Source organism: Protopterus annectens, chromosome 10.part0 (genome assembly GCF_019279795.1).
Source record: "Protopterus annectens isolate FY-2018-M chromosome 10.part0, PAN1.0, whole genome shotgun sequence".
Classification (NCBI taxonomy): Eukaryota; Metazoa; Chordata; order Ceratodontiformes; family Protopteridae; genus Protopterus; species Protopterus annectens.
In genome coordinates, this window is record NC_056744.1 from 1,457,097,935 (window position 1) to 1,457,111,274 (window position 13,340).

Genomic DNA, 13,340 nt, shown 5'->3' on the forward strand with positions numbered 1-13,340 from the left:
TGACTCTGAGGTGAGCTCAAGGGAGGCTGATCTGCTTTTCCTTCTTCCACTGTACATTGTATATCCACTCTAAGGTGTCTGCTTACAAGATGGAGTGTGAATCTGGTCTTGGCAGGACCACGTAATCCTGGAGCCCAATTCTGTTGCTTTTGATAACACTGCTCAGTCAGCTGTTGGTACTAACCTTTGCTGATCTGAGCTTCTTATTATGGCTTAATTTTGTAGTTTATGCAGACAATGTGTGAAGTATCTGTAAATTACTTCAGATTTGGGATTCATTTGTATTTTAACTGCTCATTTTGCTTTTCTTTATGGCTTGACTTCTTACTTTGCGCTGTTTGGGTTTCATCCCATCATAAAAATGGATTGCAGGTTCCACTTGCTGTATTCACAGCATATCTTGTTCTAAAGGAACAGTAAAAGTATGTATATATATATATATATATATATATATATATATATATATATATATATAGGTTCATAGGTTAGTACTAGGCTAACTGCCCTTGCGAGCTATTTTAAGCCTAGTCAATTATCCCTTGTGAGACTCAAACCCTGCACCTTGTGTTTGTAAGGCAAACACCTTAACCATTAGGCCACCCTCCAATATCATATGCACTCTATTTGTATTCTACAAGTGTCACTCATTCATTTTCCAGTATATTACTTAACATAGTTCAGGGTCATGGGGTGATGTAGCCTATCCTACCAGTCAGTGGGCTCAAGACATAAGAACTCATCCTGGAAAGGACGCCGACTCATTGCCCCAGTAGAAGAGGTGTGTGTGCTTACACACAGACAGAGACACACATACACATTTATGCACACTTTAAATATGTAAATAGATCCAATGAAAATCACTATATATTGTTTGGTATTTATATTCATTTATAAGTATATATATCATTTAAAATGTTTTAAATAATAACTTTATGGCCATATTGTTATTTATTAATAAACAAAACAAGTACATCAAACAAAAATGAGTATCCATTGTTTCTTCATAACTTTTGGATTGTGCATTTGCCTTTTTAGTGAAATGTTTTGTCAAAAGCACTGTAAGGGAAGTTGAGTTGACCAGTACATGTTTCAGAAGTGGGCTAGTTGACACTCATTGCTTCTTTTTTTAGGAAGACTGTATGGAAAACAAATTAACTGCTTTATCAGTAAATAATGAGCAAGGTAATATTCAGTATGTTACCTCATGATCAACTACAAATATGCTGCTTACATGCCAGACCAGAAAGACAAATTCTCAAATAAATCATCATGAAGAGTAGCAGAAGGCCTTGGTTTATAAGGAAATGAAGACATTAAGCATATAGTGTTAGTGATGGTCACAAAGGATGACTTTAATTGACAATAGGTAGAAAAAAATTGCAATATTATATAATTTGAGTACATGGTCACAGTGTCCTTCAAGATACAACTCATTCTGAAACATGCAGGAAGTTGTAAAGCTTATCCTTTTTCATAATCCTATAATATACAAATGAAATATGGTAAAGGCTAACACCAGGAAGACAAATTATGTCCCAACTGCCCATAAATAAATAAACACAGAACAAAGAAATGACAGCATAAGGGCTCAGCCATTCTGACTCAGTACTATAATAAAAAAATGTGTCTGTTTATGCAACATCTGCATAAACAGTGCATGTTTAAAACAAGTCTTTTCAGAATGAAAAACAAGTAATAGCTTACTTGGCAGTTTCCAGAAACTTCACTGCTTCATCTTTCTTCCCTTGTTCTAGCAGTAGAAGACTGTGCTCCAGCAAGGCATTTGGAACTAAGTAATGGTCAAACTTTACATTTTTTTCACTGCAATAGACAAAAAAGACTGAAAACTCCCTTATAATGAATTCACAACAAATCATGCAATGCTTTACTACACTATTCATCCATTGTGTGCAGATAGTTCAGATGATGTCTGTAAAATGTTACTTCAGCATCTAGGAAAATTACCATCAGTTATCTCACCTGTGCAGGTATATAATGTTAACATTCATTTCAGAATTTCACTGTTACTGTTTGTTTACATGTATGCGCCATTCAATCAATGAACGGGCTGTACTGGGACTGACTGTGTTACCTACAAATAATAGATTCATAAGTGTGTACTATACTAATGACCACGTGGGCTTTTTTAAGCCTACCCATGCATCTCAAATCTCTGACAAGTTCTGGTACCCTCAATAAGTGTAGGCAGGGGCTTTGGAAAAGAAACCTTTACAAGCAGGGGCCTGGGAGATGAACCAGTTACAGGCTGCCTGTGTCCATTACAGAGACAGATGTTAAAACAAGGATTAATTTCCTGTTCCCTGTCCATTTGTCCTCGTTACACTTGAATTGGGTTAGGGAGGAACTCTCCTTCAAATGGATGGGGGAGCCTGTTCCAGAGAAATGGTAGTCTCTGGGATACATACCTGTCTTTCCAGCAGGTCCTATTTATACCACAGGCAAGGTTTAAGTATCGGGAACAGGTAATTCTGGTGCTACTTTTTTACAGATATGCCGGAGATCCTGAAGGGTGGGGTGCAATACTGCCTTGTACTGTAGTCATAGCTCTCCCCTCAACAGTCTACAGGAGACAGAATACAGGGATAGGACTTTGAGGTGGTCTACACAGGATATGCTACTTATGCCCTGTATTCTTTTAGTGAGAAACATCTGTGAGCATTCCAGTTGTTGGATGTGCCTTGTTAGGAACATACCAAAGGGGGCATCGTACTCAATGATAAATACAGTGGAACAATGATCTCCTTGGACCTAGATGCCATACCTTTGTTTATAAGCTGTACAACATAGAATGCTTTCCTCACAATTGCAGACACACGATTGTCAAAGGCAATCTATGTGGGTTTCCAAGTCCCGGACTACTGGGTCAACTCTTAAGGGTGTATTGTCAATATAATAGTTACCAGGGGTGGAAGACTTCCCAAAATATATTATTAATTTCTTGGTATATATACTTTTAGTCTGTGACTTTGACACAAGTTACTTGTCTGTGTCAGCCCTTTGTATTGATGGTGGACTCTATGACTGCTCCAAATTTGCTATCATCTGCAAATCTCGTCAACCAGAAGCCCCTGACATTGGTCTTGACTTCAAGAAGTAGATGTCAAAAAGGAGCTGTCCCAAGACCAATCCCTGAGGCATTCTGCATGTGACATGCCTGTTTGTAGAGGTGGATTCTCCATTTCTAACTTCCTGGGTCCTATCTGTGAGACAGCTGGTTATCCAGTGGGTGACATAAGGGTTTATCAACTATGCCCAAATGAGGTATTGTATCAAATGCCTTGGCCAGGTCAAGTTAGGCAGTGTGAACCATTTTCACCCTGATCCAATGGTTGGTGACCTTCTCCAAGAAGTCCACCAGGCTAAGCTGGCATGACCTGCACTTGAAGAAATCAAATTGGGTTGGGTCCAGAGGGATCTGAAAAGATAATGGGTGCAGATGCTGAGTCCAGACTGACCTGAGGTACCACTGAGTTTTCTCATGTGAAGTCTGACCAAGGAAATCACACAAATCGTAGAAGCCATGTATTCCAGAATCCTTTGAAATTCCCTGACAGATACCTACTTTTAATTGGAAAAAACTCAAGAAGAACTGTTGGAACATGTCATCTTTGCCTGAAGGAACATATGCTCTTCTCAGGGCAATCTCTAACAGACATCCCAGGAAAACTACTATGGGAGAAGGGATGAGAGAAGATATCTGTAAGTTCACATGAAAACCCAGACTGAGTGGAAGATTCTAGAACACTTGTTTAGGATCTTTGTCAGTTGGAAAAAGAGTCTGCCAATATAAGACAATTGTCCAAACAGGGGAAAAATGTAAATGCCTTATAGTCTTCAATAAGTAATACGCAATTACTGGATCCAAACCCTTGGACTAGTAGACAGTCCAAAGGGTAAAACAGAGAACTGATAATGTAAGACAGATACAGAAAATCCTAAGAAAGGTCTGAAATGTCTGCCAGTTGGAATGTGATGATAGGTATATTTTAAATTTTACTTTACCATGAAAGCTGTAAAGGGCAATAGGTAATATGGTCTGAAGGGATAACATTTTGAACTTTGGGACCTTGTCAAAAAGACTGAGAAATTAGAGGTGTAGCACAAGCCAATAGGCCCCTTCTTTCTTTGGCCCCAGAAAATATCCTTAAATAAAACCCTTTGCTCATCTGGCAGGTAGGCACTGGTTCTATGACTCCCTGAGATAACATTTGTTCCAGAACTGAATGAAACAGCAATATTTAGTTTACAGGACAATGTGGAATCCCCTGGAAAGGAGGGAGTAAAGAAGGAACTCCCACTGCCAAGTGTACCCATGTTGAGGAGTGACTTGCAGAATCCAGTGGTCTGAAAAAATTTGGTGCCACAAAGGAACATGCAGATTCAGAGAGACAGAGGCTGGGAGAGAGGGACACAGAGCGAGAGAGAGTGAAAGCCAGGGTGGGGGTAGGGGGTGCCGAAGAGCCAGTTATTCTGACTTTCTGAATTGTCCTTGACTTTAATAAGTTTTCCCTTTCTTTTTGGGGCCTCCTTGCCACTGTTTTTTAAAATCCTGTTTGTTGGCACCTTGCTGATTGAATTGCATTTTGAAAAAGGAAGGTGAGGTAGAAGAAATTTTTTTATTTACCTTAAAAATGGAAAGTTGAACGTTTTTTATCTACCTTGAATTAAATTTCCCTTCTCATCAAACCTTACTCACCTCAGCTCTGACCCAGAAGCAGCAACCCTTGAGAAAGTAACGGCAGTATAATAAGAAAACTATAAGGTATATTTAATTACACAAGAAGCAGATGCAAAACAGGCATTCAAAGAATTTTTCACTTCAGAAGTGGAAAGGTTAACTTTCTCATGTTCCCAAAAGACTGAAGTAAAAACTTCAACATGTTAGCCCTGGCAGTTTAAAAACCAAATCTGGATACAGCAGACTCAACCATTACCAGATGAGGTAAAACTGGAGCTGGCCTGACACCCAAAGTCTCCCTAACAACTTTCTTCTTGTTGCGGATAGGTGAAGGAAGAACACAGGAGACCATAGTTCCAGCCACAAAGGAAGCCTTAAAGATGGTCAGCAAAGCCAGTAAGAGTTGGTAAATACATCAGATAAAAGTATCCTCACATCTCCCAAAAGTACCAAGACTTGCCACTAACACATAAATTCTATACAATAATATTAGAATAAGATTTAAATACAATGTGCTTTCACAGCAGTTCACAATAATAAAAACCCTTGTTGCAGAATGACAGTCAAAACAAAATAAGTTTCCTAAATGCAAATAGTAGTTTCACAGAAAAAAAAACACTAGTTTTCTTCAGAAAAATAAAACAGTGGAAGGATTTCCGCAGAAAGGGAATTAACTGTCTAGCCTTGAAGGATCCCTAGCAGACCATCAGTTCCATGAAGCCCGCAAAAGGGGCGCACTTTGTTGCAGAAAAGCTCTTAAGCTTTTGGCACTCAACTACTTTTTATATGGAGCTCTACAAGAGCTCCTGGCAGTAATAGTTTGTAGAAGGCTTAGATAAGCTGGCTGATTGGTCATATTCCTGGCAGAATGTTACTCAAATAGTTTGGGCTACTACAACAGTGATCCAATGTTAACACCATCCAAATCATGTTAAACATGTCTGGAAAGCTGATTCAGACTGCTGGTTAACAAAACTGTCTTGCCAACTGCAGAATACCACATTTTTTATTGAACTTGGTAATATTACAGTTCATCACAATTCTATCGCCTTGGAAACTTCAGCTATCCTATTATTACATGGGAGTTATATGAGTTATATCATTCTTCAAATATGTGTGTGAGCTTTTTAAAATGTTATAATCCTATAAATGTGAAGAATATGATGATCCAAGTGGAGTTCTTTAAAAGAGGAAAAATAAACTTAATTCTAAAATTTTAAAACCAACTTATATGAACACTTATAGCGTGGATTTTTATAATATGATTGGGTTTCTGACAGCAACAAACTTGAAACATTTATGCCAAGAAATTAATCTCAATCTGCTTTCATGGTGAATTTATTGACAGTCATTTTTCAAACACTTAACAACTTAACTATGACTGGGACCCAGTCGTAATCCTTTATATGTTTAAATCAGCTTAACCAAGCTACATACCCAAAATCTGGAAAAAATGCTTGGTGGATCATCAACATGAAGGCAGCATGAGGATTACATCATTGCTAGCTTTGAAAAGGACCAGAAAATGTCTGCTGTCTGGCTGAGAGCTGTTATAAATTTTCAGTTATAACAGAGAATCTCAAGATTAGTTTATGTCTATGAGTTCTCGTTTATGTTACATCATTTGCAGCAGATACCCTCAAGTGCAGCTATTACCTGTAAATGAAAGTCTTGTTTCATAGAACAAATGTGTATTTGAATTTTTTTGACAATGTTTATCTGGCCAAATGGTCATAACAGTCAAACTTTCCATTTTCAGCAGCATAGCATTGGGTCCAATATCATAGCATCTAAAATCTGGTTATGCATATGATTAAACCATCATATAAGAGTTTATGTCATTAAAATTGTAACTTTAGTGCAGTATGAGGTAATGTCGTGTACATCAGTTAAAAGTGTACATTTTAAATGCTGCAATAAAAATAAAACAAGTTATACTCTACTTCCGCATAACAGTGCCAAACAGACATAAGTCTTTTAAGGAACATGCTACAGACTTTGGTTGGTTTCTTGTTTTGCAGCCCTTCTTAAACTCATTTGCAATGCCCGTATGAGTACTTAGTGGCATGTTAGCTACTGAAGGTGATCTGAAAAGGAAGAATCATCACAGCATATTCTGAAACATTTTTATGCTCTGATTTGTATTTGTTCCTAAACTTACCTTATGTATAGCATGTACCTAAATATACCTTTTCCAATATAATATATAAAGGTTTCATCAAATTTATGTTACTGTTTTTTTTTTGTCATGCTAGCAGTGGTTTGTAAATGAAGCACTTTTAGGCTACCATTCTATAGTTGACTTTCAACTAGGCAGCAGTACCTCATATTTAATGTGTACAGCTTATAGACTGTCCCAATCCATTTAGTTCTTAAGACTTATTGAAGGCTGTTTAAGTCAGTGATAGTATCAGTAAACATACACTGGGGGGATACTTATGTGTTTAGTGCACTATGGTGACAAGGCCATATGGCTAATTCAGTTTTCACTGTTTGTGGTCACAAGAAATGAGCCTTACTGAATTATGGTAGTAGCATGAAATTTAAACTAGCAGCACATAGTGGATACAACTGATCACATGTCCCAAGAAGCCAGCTGATGGTTTGTTCAGTGCCGTTCATCTTCTGAACTAGTCAATGAGTAGAAATCTCAGTGGTAACCAGTGATATCACAGCAGTCACTGAAATTAAACACAAAAATTGTGAACTCACTAAAAACAGATCAGTTAAGTTAATGTGAGTATCAAGTTTTCACTGGAGGCTTGGCAGAAAAAAGCTTGGGGTTTTTAAGTATTAAAAAAGAAGAACATTAACACACACTGAATGAAAAAGGGATACAGTCCTTCACGGCATGCAAATGTTCCTACTTCCATTTCAAAAAATCTGAATGACATGCTTGCTTTATTCCAGTGCACAAGTATAAACTGGTGTAGTATACCAGTGAAGTCATCAGTGCTAAATACTACGCATCTTTTGTGTAATGCGATACAGTACACATGCCTGTCACAGTGCTGTTTCAATGTCTAGTATCGGCTTCAAATTTCGTATGAGATCACAGTAAGCCATTCTTTTGAACATCCCAATATCTTTTCTCCAAACTATAAGCATAATTCACAACCTATTAGTGCAAGAAATCTGGACAGAGCCTAAAACAGCAGAGGGACAAATACCCAAAAATCTGGACACGGTTTAAATATTGCTCTTATAAACGTTGCTAAAATAACAGGATTTGTGTTAGCATGCATTTCTGAAGAATATGAAGTCTGAAATTTTAATGTATGTCACTATTTACTGACATCAATTCTCAATGATTTGCCAGAAAACCACAAATTGTATGAGGAACAAACAAAGATATGAGACAAAAATCTGGACAGTCTGCAAAAATCTGGACAGTTGAGAGGTATGAATACATCTATATTGCTTTTGAATGAGGCTAACAAGTGCTGTACTGTAAGCAAAAGCAAGACTGTGTTTCATCTGATACAGTGGCTTGTTGCACCATTTCGCAAATACTGCCTGGATCATGTAATATGGCCATACACTATTGGTATGAAGGGTCTATACTGAATGTTTGAACATTCAAAATTCTGAATCTCATATGGTCGACACCATATGATCGGATTTTTGAATGTTTGAACGTTGTAACGGAGATCTCTGTCCAGCATGGAATGGGAAGATTTCCGTTTTCTGCACTGTAGTGCGATCTCGGAGTTGGTATATTTAAAAAGCGGGGGGTGTGGGGGGTGCTTAGAGCATCCAGGTAGGTGTTTTGTGTAGTTTATTTTTTTAATTAGATATTCGAACTTTTGCAAGTTCGATCATATGGTGTTGACTATATGGTAGTCAAACTTTTAAACGTTCGAGTATCTAATATAGACCCGGTATGAAGAGGGCCAATTAGGTGCTTTGTTTAACACAAAGTGGGAGTCTGTTCCAAAGTGTGGTAACCTCTGGGAGACAGGTTCTATTAATGTCACATACCAGGTTAAGGTCTTCACATCGAGTAACCCGTATACCATTTGACTTGCAGATATGCAACATTTCCAATAAAACAGGGTCAGGCATTGTCTTATATGCAAGGCAGAGATCAAGTCTGAGTAGTCTGTATGAAACAAAGTAAAATGACAGTGATTTCAGACAATCCACATACGACAGATGCTGAAGACCTTAGTCTCTCCAATTGCTGCCGGTGCTTGGAAAGGTGCATACCAAAAGGGGCGCTGTATATATATATATATATATATATATATATATATATATATATATATATATATATTAGAGGAGAGGGATGATAAGCAGGTGATCAGTAAACTTTATATTCAGTGAAGATAGACATTGAGAATAAACTTTCAATGACCCCCTAAACTAAGGAAAGGGGTACGTAAAACTCCATGATAAGTAACTCACTCCAGGAAATTTAGAATTTTTGGGTGTGTCTCCAAAAGTACTTTTACATTTGGATAAGACTCAGTGTAATGCTCTCTGGAATTTCATGTGTTTGCTGGATATATGCAGATGGAATGGTAGGTTCCTAGCAGCATGTGTTTTGGAATTCTCCTTAAGTGGATGGGTTTAAAGGGCAGCTTAATTACCTAAGAAAAGAGTTATGGCCAGTTAAGGTGTGCTGTCAAGAGACTGTTATTTATTAGGAACCCCTGACTTAGGCAATTAGATACCCACGAGTGAGCTTTGATCTTCTTAGTGGTTAAGAAGGTGATTACAAGGCACTGGAAATCCCAAGAACCACAAGTAATAGATGATATTCATAGGTTGTTGCAAAAGATAGATAGGAGGGACTCTGGGAAACTACAATGCATGGTCAGAGTTAAGTACATGACTAAATGGTTTCCAGGGCTTCTAAACTGAATTGTCCAGTATGTGATTTAAGGCTAAGAAATTCCTGTGGCTTTTCACAAGTGAGAATATGGAAAGACTATAATAAGATGCATGTTTAAAAAAGTGAGGACTATTGATAAAGATCGAAATAAAACATCTTTACCTTCTGGATTAATGCCAAAACACCCAAACACAAGGAAAGTACATGAAGGCAAAAAGGTGTGTAGGCAAAACAACGGCACTGTTGAACTAAATATCTGTTTATTTACAGCAAAACACAACGTAAGTGCTTTCACAATGTATCACACTGCTTCTTCAGACGTATAACATTAACATCAAAAGCTGCCATTTAAATACATTAATAAAAATTGGTGTCCTATTAAAAAGTCTTAATTAATAAATTTTTTCTTAAAGGCCTATATACAAAAACGCTCTATGGCTTATCTAATGTCTAAATATATAGAAACATAAAAACATATAAAAACTAACAAGGTTAGTAATAGGTTAGGGGACATTAAGAATAGAATGGAAGTAAATGAGACCAAGTGGATTGTTAGATTAATGGCTGATGGAGGTAAGGGACTTAATGATAAAGTCCCCATAAAACCTGTATTACAAGCAAGACCACTTAGGAACTAACCTTTAGTTTATTTTAATTAGTTTTTCTTATTACTTATTTATAGCTCATTATATTTACTAGGTTTAATATTATTCATGTGAGTTTTTATATGTTTTTCACTTTTTATTCATTAGAGACATGAGATGGTCAACAAATTACTGTATTTAAGAGGAGTGTTGAGGTAATGTTCAGTAATAAGCAACGTCACTATCCCTAAGGGTAAAGTAGCAGCAGTATTAAGTGTATTTTGCTTTTTATCTTTGTTATAACTTTTCTGAAAATGTATTCAGAACTCTCAGAAGGGGATTAAAACTGGCCTTTTACACATGTATATCAAATGTAGAGACACAGGCATTTCACTGTCATTATCTGTTATACTATATTATACTCAGTTTTTGTTAGGGTTGGATATATACCTTCTTTCATGCTACAGAATTCAGCACACGTTCAGAATATATCTCTACTGAAGTGTCATCATATCATAAATAAAGCCATGCATATTTGTCCAGAAAATGAAATTTTGTCAGTGGAAACATGCAAAGTCCAAAACACTCTTGAAGACTGTGACAATGAGGTGTGGATAAATTTAGCACTGAGCTGCAACAAAATTTGAAATGGAAGACTAGCAGTCATAGCTGCATATGGTAACTGAGCACCATAGTATAATTCTTCTGAAAGTGTTTTCATGAACTCAAAACGGGGGCACATGCCATTTTATCAGGGGCGGCTCGTGCTATTGGGCTGCAGAACTGCAGCCCCCCAGCTGTACAAAAGAAAAGAAATAAAAAAAACAAAAAAGAAAACAAAAGAAAAAGTAACTAAAAAACAAATGCGAGTCCCCAGGACTCACGCATGTGCACTCGCAGCATTTCCTGAGTCCGGAACTCACGCATGTGCACTCACGGCATTTCCCGAGTGTGGACTGCTTACCAGCAGTCAGGAGCATGCACACAGAATACAGACTGCTGGTAAGACAGTCTGGACTCAGAAAACAGCCTGCAATAGCAAAGATCCCAGAAGTTTACTAACCAGCAGTTACTAAAGAAAAAAATCACCAGTGCAGACTGAATATCCAGATAGAGAAAGTAAATCTTCATAAAAAAACAGCTGGATAACCATGGCTAAATTTACTCCACTTTAATAAAAACAGTACTTCTAAAACATGTAGGACAAGCGCTTTTGCATAAAACAAATGCTTCCTCAGATCCTCATATTTAACAAACCAGTACATACTATATTTATAATACAAACTGACCAATCACAGTGCTAAGAATTGGAGCCAAAATGACATCACCATTAGTAGGAGAATATTACATCTCAAATTATTTGTGCTTGTGATTCTTTAACTTCTGCCCCTTAAGGGCGGGTTTAATACTAACATAATTGTTAAGGCCAGGAATTCTATGTGCTTGCATCCTTAGAATCCATTTCAACTCATTCTGTTCCAAGTAGTTGTTCACATCACCTCCTGTCAAAGTTTTATGTACACACTGTAATACCCTAAATGTAAATTGATGTTTAGGAAACTCTAGCTGATGTTTGGCTAGTGCATTTTTTAATATCTCCCTTCCTTATATCTGAGAGATGTTTAAGTATTCTATCTCTTAATTTTTGGATAATTTTGCCCAAGTAAAACATGGGCAAGAGTCACATGTAGCCAAATATACCAAATGCGTAGTAGTGCAGTCAGCATAAAATCTAGGTCGAAAAACAAAATCTAGGGTAGGATGTTCAAAAACCTGTTCCTTGCTCAACACTTTACATACAGAACAGTGCTTGTCCCTAGCCTTTGATCTTTGTACTGCATTACTTTCTTGCCATTGCACAGTAGTTGTTTTAAGTTTTGACTATTTCTATATGAAAAAACTGGCGTTGTTCCAATGAAAGTGACAATTTTGTTATCCAGTATTAGACGATGCCAATGTTTCTGTATTACATCTCTTACAATCTTATTATTGCTAGTATAGATGGTCACAAAGGAGGTGGGCTGTCTACTTTTATTATTCATAACACTTCTTCTAGGCATATAGGTTCTATATGTCATATCATTTACATTATTTGTTACCATTCCCTGTTGATCATTATCAAGGCATTCTACATTGGGCCCATGAGTAATAGGTCCAGAAGCATTGCCTTGATTCCCTACTGTCATTAAATGTAGCGCTCTAACTGTAGCACTATCATACCCTCTATCAATAAACATCCTTTCCAGGATATCTAACTCTGTCTCAAGGTCAGTTTCGTTATTACAAATTCTTTTGACCCTCACAAATTGACTCAACTATACTGGAAAATACATGTCCTGGGTGCATGCTGTCTCTAGATAGGAAACCATTTCTCCAATAAGGTTTCCTATATAGAGTCGTGTTGATTCTACTGGCATCATTCTTCGTAAATGTAACATCCAGAAATTCCACTTGTTTATCAGAGTGTGGTAACTGTAAACTTCAAAAAATTCGTAGTGGATTCTAGATATTCAACAAATAATGAAAGAGATGTAGTGTCCCCCTGCCAAAGTATAAAGACGTCATCCACAAAATGCCTATAGAATTTGATGCCTCTACTCAAAGTACTATCGTACAAATGGTTACATTCTCAAAAGTACATAACCAAATTCGCATATGAATTGGCACATGGCGACAACCCATTTCTGATGGAATAGTTGTTCTTCAAACATGAACACATTATTATGTAAAACTAAATCTAGTAATGTGCAAACTAAGCCAATGCTGCAATGTGATTCATGTTCATCTTTACCAAGTATGCATCTAATCACCTCAACCCCATAATCATTGGGTATGGAAGGTGAAGAGGTTTTTAACATCCATTGTAACCATTAGTAGAGAGGTAACATCATTCATATCAGTAAATTTGGCTCCAATTCCTAGCATTGTGATTGGTCAGTTTGTATTATAAATATAGTATGTACTGTTTTGTTAAATATGAGGATCTAAGGAAGCATTTGTTTTATGCGAAAGCGCTTGTTCTATATGTTTTTGAAGTACTGTTTTTATTAAAGTGGAGTAAATTTAGCCGTGGTTATACAGCTGTTTTTTTTTTATGAAAGTCTATGCAGTTACAACTGCATAGACTGGAAGGGGATTGGACTGCAACATCTGCAGGCTGGAGCCTGCTCTAGTGTGAAGGACAAGACTTTGGCTCTCTTGCAACTTTTCCATTTGAAAC

At 37.1% G+C, this 13,340-nt stretch overlaps 1 protein-coding gene across 1 annotated transcript in view; it reads right to left on the bottom strand.

Annotated features, from left to right (window-relative positions):
* TTC39A (tetratricopeptide repeat domain 39A) overlaps positions 1-13,340 on the bottom strand; it is a 2,407,335-nt gene that overhangs the window by 51,605 nt on the left and 2,342,390 nt on the right. Inside the window, exon 17 of the mRNA XM_044086086.1 lies at positions 1,705-1,821. Within this exon, the coding sequence (XP_043942021.1) occupies positions 1,705-1,821 (117 nt within the window). The remainder of the gene's footprint in view (positions 1-1,704; positions 1,822-13,340) is intronic.